Source organism: Aythya fuligula, chromosome 1, assembly GCF_009819795.1.
Source record: "Aythya fuligula isolate bAytFul2 chromosome 1, bAytFul2.pri, whole genome shotgun sequence".
Lineage (NCBI taxonomy): Eukaryota > Metazoa > Chordata > Aves > Anseriformes > Anatidae > Aythya > Aythya fuligula.
The window spans coordinates 136,739,906-136,756,185 of NC_045559.1; the positions used below are offsets into that span (position 1 = coordinate 136,739,906).

The following is a 16,280-nucleotide window of genomic DNA, read 5'->3' on the forward strand; positions in this document are numbered from 1 at the left end:
TCCCAAGGCAATGTCAGTGCTGGCCATGCACATGTTGGTGTGTGAGAAGCGGGATGAGGCAGAAGGCCAGGCTGCAGCTCCCCCTCACAGCTTGGTTTGTACAACCAGGGGCAGGCCGTGGTGCTACAACACAGGCAAATGTATCAGAAAGGGAGAGCAGCGCAGCAAATGGCCTGTTACATCTGCTGGGCTAGGCAGAAACAAAAGCCAGGCTGGGACTATTTGCTAAACGCAGCAAATTGGTGCTCACTGACTCTTTTTTCGGGGAGGCTGAAGGGGAAAGGTTTTCCTTGACCTTTCGACTTCAAGTACTGCCAGCTCTGCAGAAATAACTCCCTCCTGACGGACACAGCACTGCCGTTAGACCCATTAGTTTAGACCCAGGCACAGAGGGTGCAGCCTTGAATAAATCACAACAAGTGGAAATACTGTTAGCAGTTTCATAATTTAATGAAAAAGTACTTGTAAAAAGGGGACATCTGAAAAAGACCGAGTCCATCTTGGAAAATTGAATATATATATATTTATATATATAAAACAAAATGCAAAAACACCAAAAAAAAATTTGACAAATAAGGTTAAGAGGTAATACTTCAAACAGTTAGCCACCGAACACACAATAAAAACTAGCAAATGCACTTTGGGGACAATACTTGAGAACTACGTAACCAAGGGCTCCTTCATATATCTATTAAAATCATGGAAAAATTAGCAAAACCATTGCCCAGGCGGGAAACAACTGAATTCATAACCCCAGAAGAGCAGAAATGCTGAGTTTTGCTGAAGCACCATTTTCCTCCCCTCCGCCGTACGCTTCTGGCCACAAAATGGCATGAAGGCGTTGCCAGCCTCCCACCTGAGTGTTCCCAACGCAAGCTTCATGAAATTTTGTGGCCAGCAAGAGGATTACTAATAAATATCGAAGGAAAACTAAGAGAGTCAGAACCGGAATACAAATGAAGAAACATTTGTTGACTTGTTCTGAACGACCCATGGCTTAGAACACAAAGCATTTCCCATCAAAATAAAATGTGTGGAAACCTAAAATGCTACTGCGTATTTACACCAAAAGAAATAATTTTGAAGATACAGCTCTAGAAAGACAAATTACACAAATATACATAAAATCAAGAAGTGGGGAGAAAAAAAAAAAAAAAAAAAAAAAGAAACTGCATGAAGCAAATAGAGCAGGATTGCCAAGTATGCTGTTTCGCGGTTTTTTATTTCGTTGAAGTCCTCCAGCCCCTGACTTGCTAGTCCTATTGCAACGAGGGAGATTTCAAAGCTTAAACCAAACCTAAAAGCGTTGTCATTTCCCAAACTAAAAGCAGTAAATGAAGGTAATGGAGAATGAAGAAACATGCTGGTTGGCTTCTGCGTAGCCATCGTCACACGTGAACCTTTCATGTGTAGGGAAAGTGAGCCCTGATCCCAACAGAGGCACGCAGGATGCCCCATGCAGCCCATGTCCCAGCTCAGCCGGTGACGTGGGGACAGGGGGTGCTGTGGGTTTACGAAACACACAGCGTTTCAAAGAAAAGGGCAGCTACTTGGTTGATCACCACAACACAAGAAACTCGTCCGCATTCAAACAGAAATCCCAGACAAAATAAACAAGCCAAAAAGGGCTTCCCCTCCCTTCTGGCTTCCTCAACAGAGGTTGAAGTTTAAAAACACGGGTAAACAACTGATTTTAAAGCACGCTAAAAAAAAAGTTTTAGTTTGGGAAACAGCAACTGATCCAGAGGTTGAAAAGCAGCTTAACGTAACCATAAGTTTTCAGCAATAAAAAACATACTCCAGGTGATGACTGGCTAAAATTTCACAGGCCTAGGTGCCAGAAGTGGGGCTCCGGAGCCCACATTGAGGCAGCTAGGGTTGAAAATTTGTGCCTAAATAAAAAGTTCAGGCAAAATTACTTCTAATTCATCTTCTTTTAAAAACACCAGGTACAAACACCTCCGGCCGTGAAATTTCAGTTTGAGGAGGAACCTGGCATCACCGGTGATTGCCTAAATTGAAGTGTCAAATAGCATTTTTCTTTGAAGTAGTACATCTACTCTTGTAAACACTATCCACAAAATTAGCCATCTGTACTTGTTAGCTGGGTAAAATATTTACAAGTGCATCCCACAACAAGCAGCTATGTACAGAGATTAAAAAAAAAAAAAACAAGTACTAGAAGTTGTATATTTACAAAATAAGCAAATAATTGCGAGGAGAAACACGACCTTCAGCAAGAGCAGGGAGCGGGGGCACGTCTAGAGGTCAGTGAGTTTGGCAGCGGCTTCCACCCTCCGCAAGGAGCCCGCGACCACCACCGAGCCTCCCTGCAGACGGGGACGGCGCTCAGCAGCCGCTTTGGGCCTGATCCAGCAGAGCACCTGGGCAGGGGCTGGGCCACCCGAGGGAAAGCAGCAGGGTTTTTCCAGGCGCTCAGCTCTCCCACAGGCCCCCAAGTGCCGTGCTGGATCAGCAGCAGGCGCTGCAAGGACGCGGTTTCAGCGTCTCCCCTGCAGCCCCTCGCAACGCAAGGGCTCCTTCCTTCGCTACCTGCCCACCACGGCTGGTACAGCGTGAGCAGCCTGCCTCGCAGGCGAGCTGGCACGGAGGAAGCAGTTTCCTGAGCTCACGCAAGGCCCAGCCGCCCCGCGCTTCCCCAGATGGTGACCTCTGACCAACCCCATCCGTTTCTCCGCGACTCCGCCGTGACTCGGGGAGCCTTGCGAAGGCTGCAAGCCGATTCACAGTTGAACAAAACGACTCCCATTTCGTCCCCTCCTGCAGTTCTTCCCGTCGTAGGTCCTGTACTGGTTTCTGGAACCTGGTGATGCTGAGCTCTGCACTGGTACACCGGGATACGCGAAGGCTGAGTTACCCCGTGGGGGCTTCTAATCACCTTTGTACCGAACCGTGAGAAATCATGTTCTTTTTGTTTCTATTGTGACAATCTCTTCCGAAGTCCTTGCTTGGGCTCTCTCTCTCCGAGCTACTCCGCCGTAACCTCACTTGCTCTTTATTTTCATCACTTTCCGCTTCAGAGTCACTCAGCTCCAGGTCGGGGCAGTACCCGTCGTTGTCCTGGTAGGGAGCACCTTCGAGCGCCTGCTTGCTCCACAAGCGGTCTTTCGCGGCGAGCCTTCTCGTCGGCTTCTCACAGCACCGCAGATCTTCCGTGGTCCTCACCAGGCTGTTGGTAGCCTCTTTGAAGGAGCGGCTAAAATGTTCCATGGTGGATTTCCTGAAGCCGCTCTGGCCGGCCAGGTGAGCCGCGAGCACGGAGTCCTGCTCGTAGGGCGTCTGGCTGGAGCTGTCCCTCTGGCTCACGTCGCCGGCCCTGCCCAGCAGCAGCCCGTTGGACTTGGCCGCCAGCCGCGAGCCGTCCTGCTGCGCCCGCCCGTTCCCCATGGCCGCCTGCCCGTGCAGGGCCGCCTGCAGCGCGAGGGGCTTCCCGGAGGGCTGGCCCCGGTGAAACTCGGACACCTGCACGGGGCCCGAATCCTTCGCCTCGCCGCGGGGCTTGCCGATCCCCCCCGGGACAAGCAAGCCGTTGCTTCTGCCCTCGTGCTGGTACCTGGGGTACGATTTCGCTTTGATTTCGTAGGGTTCCTTCGGCGCCGGCACGCTCCTCTTGCCGTACGCAGTGCTGTTGTTGTCAGGAGACAGCGGCCTGTTGCCAGGCTTCAGGGAGTTGTTTTTGCAATCTCCTAGTGCTGATTTGGGCATTTTTAACTTCAGGGTGATCCTGGGCGGTGGGTAGAACAGCGTGTTCTCTAGTGCACTTGTCAGGGTATGGCCTGGATGAGAGAGAGACGAGGGGGCAGAAGAAAAGAAGACTTAAAGAGGGTAACCACACTGTTACCTGTAAGTTTTATCAGTGCATTAAAAAGTCATTCAGCAATAAGAAGCATCTGCAAACAACTGGTGTGAAATTATTTCAGGACATTACAGACAAGGCAGAATAACAAGAACTGCCCCAAATTGTCTACCATTTCAAACGTTTAGGTAAGCATCTTCGCATTTCCATTAAAAAACAACAGCCTGCCCTTTCACAGGGCTTCAAGCCAGTGAACTGAACCAGCTTTGAGACATGACAGAAGTAGTTCCAGCAAAGCTATAAAAAAGGTTCACATTCAGCTTTGGATAGAGAAGAAACAATGCTTCAAACTGAGCTGCAATTTGGACTTGGTTCAGCTCTGCTTCGTATTTTAAAATTCTCTGTGCTTTAAAAGTCTTTTCACTCTGATGTACGAGTCTTTATTATATTGTGCACACACACTGCCATTGCAAAATATCTCTCAAAATATTTTAGTAAGTTTTTTAAAAAAAGCACTTGGTTTTGTAAAGACATAAATTTGGTACACATTTCTAATAAAGTTTATTTACACAAAATCCAAGTGCTTTAGAGTACTGCTGCTTCTGCAAAGAGCTAGGCTGATCTAAACCAGCTGAAAAACAACAAACAAACAGAACAAACCCACCACCTTGTCAGTACCAATGAAACTTATCCATGTTTCAGGGGCAGACAAAAAGCCACAAAGGCTTCACTCTAAATTGGTTACAAAAAACACAACGTGTATCTTGAACGAACATCAAGATCATCATTTCACAACTGCAGAAATAGCTGACGTCCCAATTAAGGAAAAAAAGCCATTGCACTGCAATATATACCATTCCTCTTTTCAAATGTTGTGTTCCTCATTTCAGGGCACATTTTTAGTGAAAATCAAGGGCAGGGTTGGTTTCGGTACATCAACTTTCCAAAGCAGTCACTGCTCGCTGGTAAAAACCAGAGTGCTTAGGCTCTTTCTGAAGGAAGGGACAGTAACTGAGATGACAAGCTAAGAAATGCCTCTTCATGTTGCTCATCAAGTATTCAAGGCAACACGAGAAGAGCCATTCCTATCAGTCACTCTTTTTTGCCTGAAGAAATTAACTACAGCAAGCAAAAGAACATCTCAGTGGGAGAGCAGAGCTTGCTGTGGGGAAACGGCACCATAAAACAGCAGCCCAAGGAAGCAAAAACCTCGAGATCACCACCAGCTCATTTCTGCTACGTGGGTAACGGAGCAATTAATAACTTACAGGCATATGCCCAAGAGTGAAAGATCCAAGTTAAGGTGTTAAAACATTAAAGTATTTTGTCTATGTTGGTAGTTTCATTGACTGAATATTTGAATACAATTTTTAAAGCAGCTCTCAAACGTTAAAACACTAAGCCAGAACATAATGAGAACACACAGCTTCCTAGTTTATACACAGTTATGATTTGTAAATATTTTACACTTCTGTGATTACCTGCAGCAATTTCCTGATTAATGAGCTGGACTTGCAAATTGAAGACCTGCTCGTGTACTTTACTGTGCGACAACTTCAGTTTCTCTCTCCTGCTTACCATGTAGCAGAGATTTCTTACCTACAGAGAAATAATAGGAGACTTAGCATCAAATTAAAAAAAAAAAAAAAAAAAAAAAAAAAAAAAACACACAATCTGGACAGAAAAAATGTATCCACAACAGAATTATACAAATTTGATGAGCAATATCCCTTGGCAAATATCTCATGACTGATACTAAACATATGTAACCACGAATTTAAAAAACAAATCCTGAGTATTTTTAATTACCAGTTTAATGAGTGTCTTGAATACATTCTGCAAGGCAGCAGAATGTGTTTTCACCTACAAGCACAGTAAGCAAACAAAATTCTAGTCAAAAGCACGTAGTTTCTAAGACTTGCTTGTCTGTAAGCCTACTTCAACCACATGCTGTGCTGGGGATGTTACTGCAGTCCACACTCCAGTCTCCTGGAATTTCCTTGTGAAATGCTTTGCAGAATGATTTTCAAGAGCTAAACTAAGTTTGTTCCTCTTAGAATTATTGCAACATTTGAAAGTATATCTTTTTACAAAGCTACCCAATAGATTCTGGCCAGTTTAGACCAGAATTAACATGTAGATCACCCCGAAGAGAACACTGCAGCTTTTCGTGCCTTTCACACATTTGGCTGATGCATTTAGCAGCTTGTTTTCAGGCTGCATGGCAGTTCCACACAGTTCTACTTTCACTACTTGTTTGAATTAGTAGCAGTACGTCCCCCTCCTGTAAGGCAAACAGGAAGAGGCACCGCAAGTTTGTAACACTGACCTGAAAGAGTGGGCACAACACAGAAAAAGCATAGGGGCTGGCTGAACGGTATTTGCCAAGTGTACTTCCCCAAACACCTAACTTTAGCTGTTCAGAAACTGGAACCTCTCTCCCCAGAAAGGAGATTCCCAAATTTATTTTCATACCAAGACGTAACTGAACACGAATTCTTGTGGCATGAGAGGTTCAGAAACTTTGAGAGCCATCTCGAACTACGAAGTGCTTCCACTCAATGGAAGTGCATCAATTTCAGCACAATTAGATGCAAACCAACCACTCTTTGAACAAAAGGAAAAACTTGAAATCCTTTCTTGAAAGAGAAAAACAACAAAAACAAACCCAAAACCCTCCATTTGAAGTTTTTTTTTTTGTTTGTTTTGTTTTGTTTTCTTTTTAAATAAGAACCCATATTTGAAGTTGTCCTGGAAAAAGAGATCCAGGCTTGAATATGCCTTAGGTTCACCACCCATCTCTAAGCTCTTGCAAACCACAGGTGATCAGCAGCCCCATATGGTAACAAACCTGTCTTCCTCCCCACCAGCTGCCAGAAGGCATCAGTCTGTGGTGCTGCCAGAATAAATACCTACTCTGGATTTTCCTCAAGAACTCCACCTTTTCCAAATGCTGGCTAGCAACCTCTGAACTAGATACTGCTAAAAAGACCATTTCCTTTTCATCCTGCTCAGCAAAGCCACGAGCAGTGCTAGACTCGGCGGGCTGTTTTCCAGCAGCTAACCACCAGCAGCACCTCGGGCAGCCACGTGCAGGGAAATCGCCCAGCTCAGGAGCGTGAGCAGTGATTCAGCCCGCCCGCTACCTAGGGCCAGCCAACAGCAGCACGCTGCCCAAGAGGAGAGGTGAGTCAGGGACCTGAATCAGAAGTCACGGGAAGCTGCCTGAGCACGGGCCAGCATCCCTCTTCTTTGCCCGCGAAGCCAAGAAGCCCCTGTGGTAGTTAACCACCCAGAACTTCACCCGATCGCCCTCAAACCATGATGATGTTTTAATGCACTTCTAGAATTCCCCAAAAGCTTCAGGCGCACTCACCAAAGAATACCTGCTGCTTTGCCTACACAAATTAGTTTTCAACGCAGAGAATTTTGCATTGCGTACTTCACAAGAATGGAGCTGAAGGCCTTACCTCTTATTATTTTCTAAATCGTCTCCCTGTGCTCTTCCCATTCCCACTTCTGTCCAAAGACAAAGCTGCTGCTCACCTGCACACAGTTTTTCAAAACTTTACCAGTTAAACTCTTACCCTCTCTAGGTCCTGCCTCAAATGCATGAACATCCTCATGCGAGTATGAATGCTATCTTCTTTTGGCTGCACTAAGCCATTTTCTTCATCCTCCTTGGGAGGAAACAATGGTTTGTTAAAGTTACTTTTTCGCTTTAATTTCCAGTAATTGTAGATGAAGTCTACAGCAAGTTTAGGAAGACCCAGTTCTGCTGCAACGTCCTCCACTTTAACGAGTGAGTAAAACTCTTCTTCCAGCTCTCGGAGCTTCTGGGCTCGTAAACTGGTTTTCTCGCTCTCCGTTTGCTTCTGGTCCGACATACTTTTGGGATGCTCATCAACATCAGGCAGCGAGTTCTGTTTGTTCTTGCTATGCTTCAGACAATACGACTTGAACTTGACCTCATCCCCGTCATCCAGGATAGTCTTCATCTCTAAGCTATGCTCGAAGGCACAGGTGACATGAAAGGCAGTGATGCAGCTTTTCACGGAGCACTACAGATGGAAGAAAAGGGAAAAAACACTCAGTCACCAAGAGTAGAAACAAACCAGAAAAAAAAATATATATATCTTCATTACATTAAAGTTTATTCCTACCAAATCATCTCTTAAGCACTCTTAGAAATACCTGTTGATCTCTTCGAAGCTGGTATCATGTTAGTATCATGTGATCTGGTATTTTCTTGTTTTTGAACAGCGTTCAGTGGAAGGATCCACCTCTGATCCACATACTACCAGTACTTACACTTCTCAGCCTTACTCAGAAGAAGGCAACTGAGACCAACTCCTAACTCTCTACACTGAAGCACTTAGGGAACTAATTTGTTAGCAGACAGCTATGAAAAAGTAGGCAGCTATCCTACGATTGTCTTCATCATAACATCTCCAAATACAGGAAAAATAAAATAAAAAAAAAATCCTCATCTCACAGACTGAGTCAGAGGAAAACAAGAACATACCTGAATGCAAGCACCAGTTTTCAGTTTGCATAAACTACACACTAAAGCCCATCGACTTGGTGGAATGTGAGACACCTTTGTGATCGGCTCCATCCTTTCTGGGCAAGCAATACTGACCTGAAAACAAAAAGCAGCATGGAAACAGTTAGCAAGGCAATAAAGACAAGCTCTCCACTAATATTAGAACAAGAAGTATGACCACACATTTATCTTGTTCAGAGATATCTATGTGCTCATGCTTCTTAGCAAGTGACCCCAGAAGATCCTGCATGTGGAAAACCATGCTGAGGAATACAATTAGTTCAACCTGGTGGCTAGAAGTTGCAACTCTTCAGAAGATTTTAGGCATCTGCAGTATGCCTTGTTATGAATCATTTAAGAGACTACAGTAAATGATAGCTAAGTTTATTCCCTTTCGATTCTTTATTTTTTTTTCCTGTGTTATTAAGCAGATCTAACTTAAAAAGTACCAAAAAGCGAGCTACTCAGAACAAAACAGGAACACTTAGTCACTTACCTGAGAAGTTCCTTCTTTAAGATCCACAGATCCGCTACACGAGCTACTTCTGCCAGCTCAGAGATTGGGGCAGAAGAGATCTAGCAGTCAGCAGCCAGGGAAAGCCTTGCTTTCTGCCTTTACCTCCACTGAGCACTCCCAGTGCGAGAGGTGACTCTAAAACACTTTCCTAACTACAGATTGTATGAATTATAATTTGAGAAAGAATGCAACAAACTTCTCTTTCTGCAAAGCACAGTATGTTATCTTATTCCAGTTTTCATGTATTTAGTCTGGATGATCTATTTGTGGATCAGATTATGGATATTAATACTACAAGAAAGAAGAAATTTCAGATAAGCATAGGTACCTTTTGCTATTGTTTGCTGTACTAAGGTTCACATATCCATTGTGATAGAAATTTCTCAGCTGTCTGTTGTCCATACTGGGAAACCAGGACTGTTCTCCATAATTTGGGCATCCAAACAGAGATAAATAATCTCCTCACTCATCCCTGAGATGCTCCTGACCACCATCCAAGGGCAGAAACAGAACTGGCCAGCTATGAATGATCAACATGCAGAACTGAGCATATCAAAATCACACAAGGCAGAAAATTTCAGAGGTAACTGTTCTGTCCCAAGGCTGGCAGTCTCCAAAAGCTTGGAATTTGATGCTAACACAAAGAAGAAACACTTTGAATTCAGCAGCTGTGTGCTATGGGGGGCTACCTGCCTGAAACAGAAATGCAGTGCTAATTCTAGCTAGACAGATCTCCCTGCTTCATACAATGATTGGCCCGAGCAGAGCAGACCGCTGGTGGGATTGGGGCCTCTTAGCAAAGGAGTCAAAACAAAGAATTCAAAGAAAGGAGGTTTCGAGGTCACATTCTGTGGCACTGTGAGGTCAGAATAAAGCCTATAACCTAAGAAAGTAGTCAAGACTGAGATAGGATTTTTTTTTTTTTTTTTAAGAGAAGCTTAAGAGCATTACATTACAGTAGTTTTCATAGATTATTCTTCCAACCTCCATAATAAGGCTCTTCTAGGGAAATCCAGATTACACAATTAGTTTAAGACGTGATAATTAAACTGTTGCCTTTACAAGGGCCATCAAACTAAGGTGAGTATGCTAGCTTCCCTTTTGGGGTATTTCAGCAATCACCTGATGTACATACTCACTTTGAAACCTGCCTAACCCCTGAGGAAGCACAGCAGACCTTCTCTGCAAGCTAGACTTGTCCAATACAGCAGTGCCACGTTGATCAAGCCTGAGAGTCAGAGCTGCTTTGTTCAAACTGAGCGTTTTTGTTACTCTTTCCTATCTTTTGCATTGTTTTGAGCATCCATCAAGTAGTTGGGAAAGACAGCTTTGCAAGAGATGACTCGATTCATCATTCTCACATTTTAGAGGTTGGTCAACAGATCATAGCGTAATGACAAAAACAGACTCGAGCATGATTTGTGTTTGTTGTAGTACTTCAATCTCCAATCCCCCAGTTGCAAGCCCGATCTTCTAGAATATGCTGAGGCCAGCCAGTGCTGCGTGGTATTTCTATTCAGCCCAGTGACAGGCGCAAGTGTATGTCACTGAACTCCAGAAGCCATGAGTCCCATCAGTGGGCATGCTTCAGCCTTCTCTTGGGCCAAAACCAGAGTCAGAAAGATCTGTGTGGAAAACCAACAGGACTTGGCACCTAGAAACCAGCAGTACCAGCTCCTGTCAGTTCAAATTATCAAAAAAGACAAGATGAGGAAAAGCAGCAAGCTGTGACCCATCTAACAAAACTAAAACCTAATTCTGAGAAGTCTTTGTTAGAAAGGTAGCGGGATGCTCCAGAGGGGTCCCAGAGAGGACAAGGAGAAGGGGGAGGCAGCATGCGATGCATTCATCAGGTAGAGATGAGGAGCAGCTTCGTCTTTTGTGGACTTCCTATGTGTCAGCAGGAAAGGGACAAAGCTGTCCTTGAAACTCTTGAATTGTTCCACAAAATCATGTTCACCACTCTTAAATGTCAAAAGGCAGCTTTTTGATTTCCATAATGAGACTCTTTACCAACCTAACTGGATGCTGCTCAAAACAGAGCTGGTTACAAGTCGCCCAGGTGTTTCTGAAACAATATTGTAAAGAGACTGACCACGTTTCTTGCCCCAGTTACCAGAATCAACAGGCAAGACTTCCTGTGGGAATTAAGGGGTTGCATCGACTTGCCATGCTGTCTTTATTCCTTTCAAAAATCACCTTCAGTGATTTTCTCCTGGAGACTGGGTGGCACCACCTTTCCTCCGTGCGTCCCAGCAGAAGCTAGGAACTGACACACATCTTCTCGCTCTCTGCCCCCTTCAGTGCTCTCCCTGCTGCTTCCCCAGAGGGGACTCTGGAGGGCGGGCAATATTTGTGTTAGAAATCCTGTCCCTTCGGCTTGCAGTGCTGCCTGTTTACATTACCCTGCTTTGTCAAAACACCACGAGGCGCTTCCAGTCAGGTGCAGTTTATTTATACTGGCCTCGTGCCGCCTGCGTGCTCCTAACACTCCCTGAGAGGAGTCAAGGCAAAGTTTGTTTGAACTTGGCTGTTCACGAGGGATCCCGAGAGCTGAGAGGCCAACCTTTTTATTTCCCAAAGCCTCCCTAACCAAGGCAGAACTGACTGTCTGCCTTAACACGTAGCCTCTCTGTTCCTCCTTCACGATGTGCCAGGTTCCATTTCGACTGCTGTACTCCGAAGAAGTTGTAGAAGTGGGAGAGAGAGAACGGTGGGGTTGTTGAAGCCTCTTCCCTGTGACTTGCACGGTGAGCTGACATCTCTGCCACCACCCTGCTCTCTGCTGGTAGCCTGCCCCCAGCAGCAGCTAAGGAAAAATGGCTTCGTGCTTCAGCTGACAGCACGCTGACTGAGGGAAGATGTGTCTGCAGTGGGGCCTCTAAGGCAGAGAAATCTTGAACTTCAAAGCAGAGCAAGTTTTCTCATCTCAAAATCTTTCCTTTTTTTCAAAGAACGTCTTTAAAGAAAGCATAGAAGAGCCATTTACACTAAAAGACATTAATGGCAGAAGAATAAAAGGATATAAACTAACGATGAGGGCCCTTTATGAAGTAAAAACCTTCAAACGTCTCAATCAGCCACGTGAAGGTCAACAAAGCCTTTTGACACCATCAGCTTACCAGGGGAGGGAGGGAAGAACCCCCACCCACATTTTAAGAGAGTGCTGAACGAATGAATGAAGGACAATAAATCCCCACTGCAACCACGTGCAACATTGCTAGCCTACACTTGGTGACTCATCGAGCCCCTCTTTGAAGGTTTTACCACAAACATGGTTCTGGCTCACTTTTCTCTGCCTTCTGCCTTGCTCTGTCTCGTTGGGGGCACAGTGGGGAAGCAGCAGAGATTTTATCATGTTTGTTTCTTCTGGGGCAGTTCCAAGGGAATATGCATCGTGCCATAAAGTATCTCCAGGTCTTCAAACTCTAGGCCTTTCCAGTCCAGTGATCACATTATGCTACAGTGATTCTCCAGAAAGGAACCCAGTATTTTAACAGAGATTCCCAAAGCTTTCTTTGGCTTCCTTGGTGACTGATTTTTATTTTTTCCTCCTACAAACAGCAATGCAGGGGCCAGAGAGGATGAACGGACCCAAGAGACGTTTCCCACCTCTCCTGGCAGGTGCCACCTCCTTGCTACGCCTGACACACTCGACTTTGCTGCAGAGGGGAGGAGGTGCCTGAGGCCTGGAGCCGCTGATGGCTGTGGGAGCAGCTGGGTTTGAGCTCTCCCACCTGGGTGCTCCCTGGGCTTCTCTCCCTCAGCCAGAGGGAGGTGTGCAGGCAAGAAGGCAGCACTGGCTCCCTGTCCTGTGCTCAGCTGCTTTCCAAACCTGCCTGCTCCTCTTCTGTTGCGGACGACATCAAGGCAACCGCACACAGAAAGGACCGCTGAGGAAAACCTGTCTGCTCAGACAAATGCACTTCGGAAGTACAGAAGTCAGATTTTTATTTATTTTAATCTTAATTTTTTAATCTAATTTTTAATCTTAATTTTTTTAATCTCCCCCCTCTGCTCCTTTCTTCCTAAAGGTGGATGAGACACCAGGAAGTACACGCTGGCCTGAAGAGAAAGCAGAACTGCAAAGATAACCTCCCTGCAAAGCAGACGTATGCCTGTGACAGAGCTAGGAAATACACACGGCATCGTGATACCACGTTAAAAAAAAATAATCCAGAATCTTAGCATCTTCCTCGTGAAGTTTTGCAAAGGCAAGGCCTGGCTGCTTCGGAACAGAAGGCTTGAGAAATAAGGCAGCCCCTTGGTATCACAGTGCCAACAGCTGTGGCTACAGCTTCGCGCTAAACCATCCACTGTAATGGATTTGTGGATCTTACCAGAAAGAAAACAAATACAGATCTGAGCACAAAATTAAACAAACAGCCCATCTATATGTGAGTGAATATTCCAATTTACACAATTATAATGTGATGCTAACCTTGATTCTAAATAGAGAAAGTGTAAAGCTTCGTTATTGAACTTCACATACGTGCATGCAACTAAAGCCTTTTCTTACAAAATATAGTGTAGGAGATTTTTCTTCTCCCCAGAAGATAAGATTTTTCTTCTCTTCAGAAAAAAATCATTCTAAAATACCTTAACCGCAAACATCTGCCCATCTCAGAGTTCATCCAATACAAATCATGTAGTATGTTTGTTTGCTTTTTTCTTAAAAAACAAAACAAAACAAAACAACCCCAAAAAATGAATGTATTCACACAAATTATACACCTAACCAAGAGTGCACACATTTATGAGGAGCTAAGAGAGGCAAGGAAGCTGCAGTTATGAAGCGAATGCTATCTTACATCAGGAAGCCTTTCCAGCAGGTCACTCAGGTGCCGCAACGACACCAAGGAGTGCTTGCTCAGTGTGATCGGCGGGGGAAACGGCCAACAAAGGGATTAATCTCTCTCTCCCAGCCTTTGCAGGTTCTGCAGACTCAGAATAAAGCCCAGGACTAAACCATATAGATACATTAAAATCATGAGAATGTGAAAAAACAAAGGAGGGAACAAGGAGGAAGAAGAGAAGGAAGAGGATAGTAGGGACCACAATACAGAAGGACGAGGCAGAAATTCAGATTTACCTCTGGAATCCAGAGGGCACAGCTCACGTGCGCCCACTTGGTCCCTGTCCTGGTGGCTTTCATGGCACCTCCTCGTTTGGGACACAGGAGGCACTGGGGGTGTATCCCCAGCACGCAGGTGCGGCACAGCCAGCTCCCTTCAGGGACTTTTAGGATTCCGTAGCACGCCTTGGGAGAAAACAGGGATCGAGATCATTGCACTAATAGGATTTCACATTCAAACATTAATTTTCATACAGCACAATGCTTTCAGATCCTAAAGGCACAGTTTGGCCTTTGCTTAATCCTTCTCCAGTTTTGTTACCTTAAAAGGAGTCAGGTGATCAAAGAGATTTACAGCCTATAAAACAAATGCTTTCTACACCTGCTTCTTTTTAAAGTGTGTGTCTTGGTATTGTTTGTTCACAGCACAGAACAGCCATTGTGACTGAAAAAACACTGCCATTAAGAACCTTCATCTTTGCATTTAGCCACTTTTTAAGTTTCTGAAGAAAAAAGGAGGCATCTCTTTAAATTAGCTTCAGCATGTATGTAGCCCTTCCTAAAAATCACTATTTCCTATCATTAACAACTTTACAGTAACATAAATCTATTTAGATGTGAAGCAGTGAGCTGGTTTTTAACGCACATTCCTCTCATGCCTAGAGAGAGGGGGCCTTTCCTGAGTGAAATCCTGCATTACAGAACCACCAGGACAGACTAACCTAACGCTATTTTCATGTCTGACTGTTGCAAAAACCCAACAGGGGGAGCTGTAATCTCAATTTTACCAGTGATTTATTTTTTTCCTGTTCTGAGGCACGTTCCCACCAACACTCTTTCTATTACTGATGCAGAAGTGGCATTATACCAAAAGATCACATTTAGGAGGCTGGAGACGGACGTAAACCGTTCCCTAATTTAATCCAGCTAATGAGTGGGGGTGGCCTAGGCTACCAAACCAGTAGCTTGGCAATCTGGCTGAGCTGGCATGAGAGGGCACTGTGAAGGAGGAAATCTCTCGCACTCCTCCTCCCCGCCTCCAAGCGGCGTGATGACGAACAGACCTGAGGCTGCTTGGTGAAGCAGGGCCCATCCAGATTAAAAATCGAAGTGATAACTCTTTCTGGTTGCTGCCAGGCTTTCTTAACAAGTTAATAAGTCAATCAAGGAGGGAAAAACCCCAGCTCTTAAATAAGCTGTCTTTAAATTCTTTTCATATAGGCAGGCAGCGCTCTCCACCCTGTTTATTTTCAAAAGGAGGGTTAATAAAAGGCTTTATGGTCACAGAGAAAGTGCTTGCAAGTCCTGAGGATGCTTCACGCTCCTGCTGGGTGACAGAGGTCCACACACAGACTGTGCTTGGCCACTTACCTGCTGTAACTCCCAGAGTACAGAATTCGGGCTTGGTATTGCACCACCCTCCTTACCCAGCAAATGGCAAAGCCCTCCACGTTTAATACCAGCTCCAATTCCACACTTGCCAAGGTAAACAAAGACCAGAGGACAGTGTCAACGCCCCTGCAGGCACCGACCTGGTGGACGCAGATGTTACACTTGTCACAAAACACCATATCGTTCCCATCTTCGCTGTCAGGGGACCGGCACACATCACAGATGACATCTTCGTCGTACTCTATGCCCAGCCCTTCTTCAGTCTCAATCGCGTGATTCATGTTCTCGTGGCAGTGCCGCTCCAGCACTTCAATCGTCTTTTCCATCGTGTTTTCATCCAGGGGCCCGCACCCTGCAGTGCAGAACGGGGAGGGGGGAATTGGGAGACAGTCAGGCGCTTTTGACCCAGTCTGAGAGGCAAAATACAACTTCCAGCAACTACCACAGCATACACGACTTAAATTTAAAAAGCCTTTTATCAGTCACTGGCTAATTTTAGCAGGGTTTTATAAATACAAACAGAACGACTATTGAAGTAAAAGTCTGGGTTGTGCGTAAGACAAAAGACATCACTCCAACTGCTGGACAAGGAGATGGCTGCTCATTTTGATTTCTTGTTGCAACTGATAAACAGGGAGATGGAAAAGATAAATGACTGCTAAAACAGAGTGCCTTCTGGTACTAAACTGTTCTCTCCAGTGCCAGAATGTTTCTTCCACTCCCTGAACGTAAAGGATCACGGTATCATTCAGGTGGGAATGGGCCTTGGAGGGATCCAGCCCAGCTCCCTGCTCAGAGCAGGGCCAGCACTGAATCCAGATTAGGCTGCTCACAAACACACCCAGTCAGACCTTGAAAATCTCCAGGGATGGTGATTTCAGCCCCAGAAAAGCCATGATCACTCTTGTGCTTGGAGGAGTGTGTCCTTAAAGCC

General features: G+C 45.2%; 1 protein-coding gene across 2 annotated transcripts in view; it reads right to left on the reverse strand.

Moving 5' to 3' along the window:
- Window positions 1-1,203: 1,203 nt before the first annotated feature.
- The window catches only part of JADE3 (jade family PHD finger 3), a 39,218-nt gene continuing 24,141 nt past the window's right edge, over window positions 1,204-16,280 (reverse strand). For both annotated transcript variants that reach the window (XM_032202253.1, XM_032202263.1), the window contains exons 6-11: window positions 15,487-15,698; window positions 13,973-14,140; window positions 8,343-8,459; window positions 7,405-7,878; window positions 5,299-5,416; window positions 1,204-3,797 (exon numbers count right to left, since the gene is read on the reverse strand). In XM_032202253.1, the coding sequence (XP_032058144.1) occupies window positions 2,896-3,797; window positions 5,299-5,416; window positions 7,405-7,878; window positions 8,343-8,459; window positions 13,973-14,140; window positions 15,487-15,698 (1,991 nt within the window). In that variant the 3' untranslated portion in view covers window positions 1,204-2,895. The remainder of the gene's footprint in view (window positions 3,798-5,298; window positions 5,417-7,404; window positions 7,879-8,342; window positions 8,460-13,972; window positions 14,141-15,486; window positions 15,699-16,280) is intronic.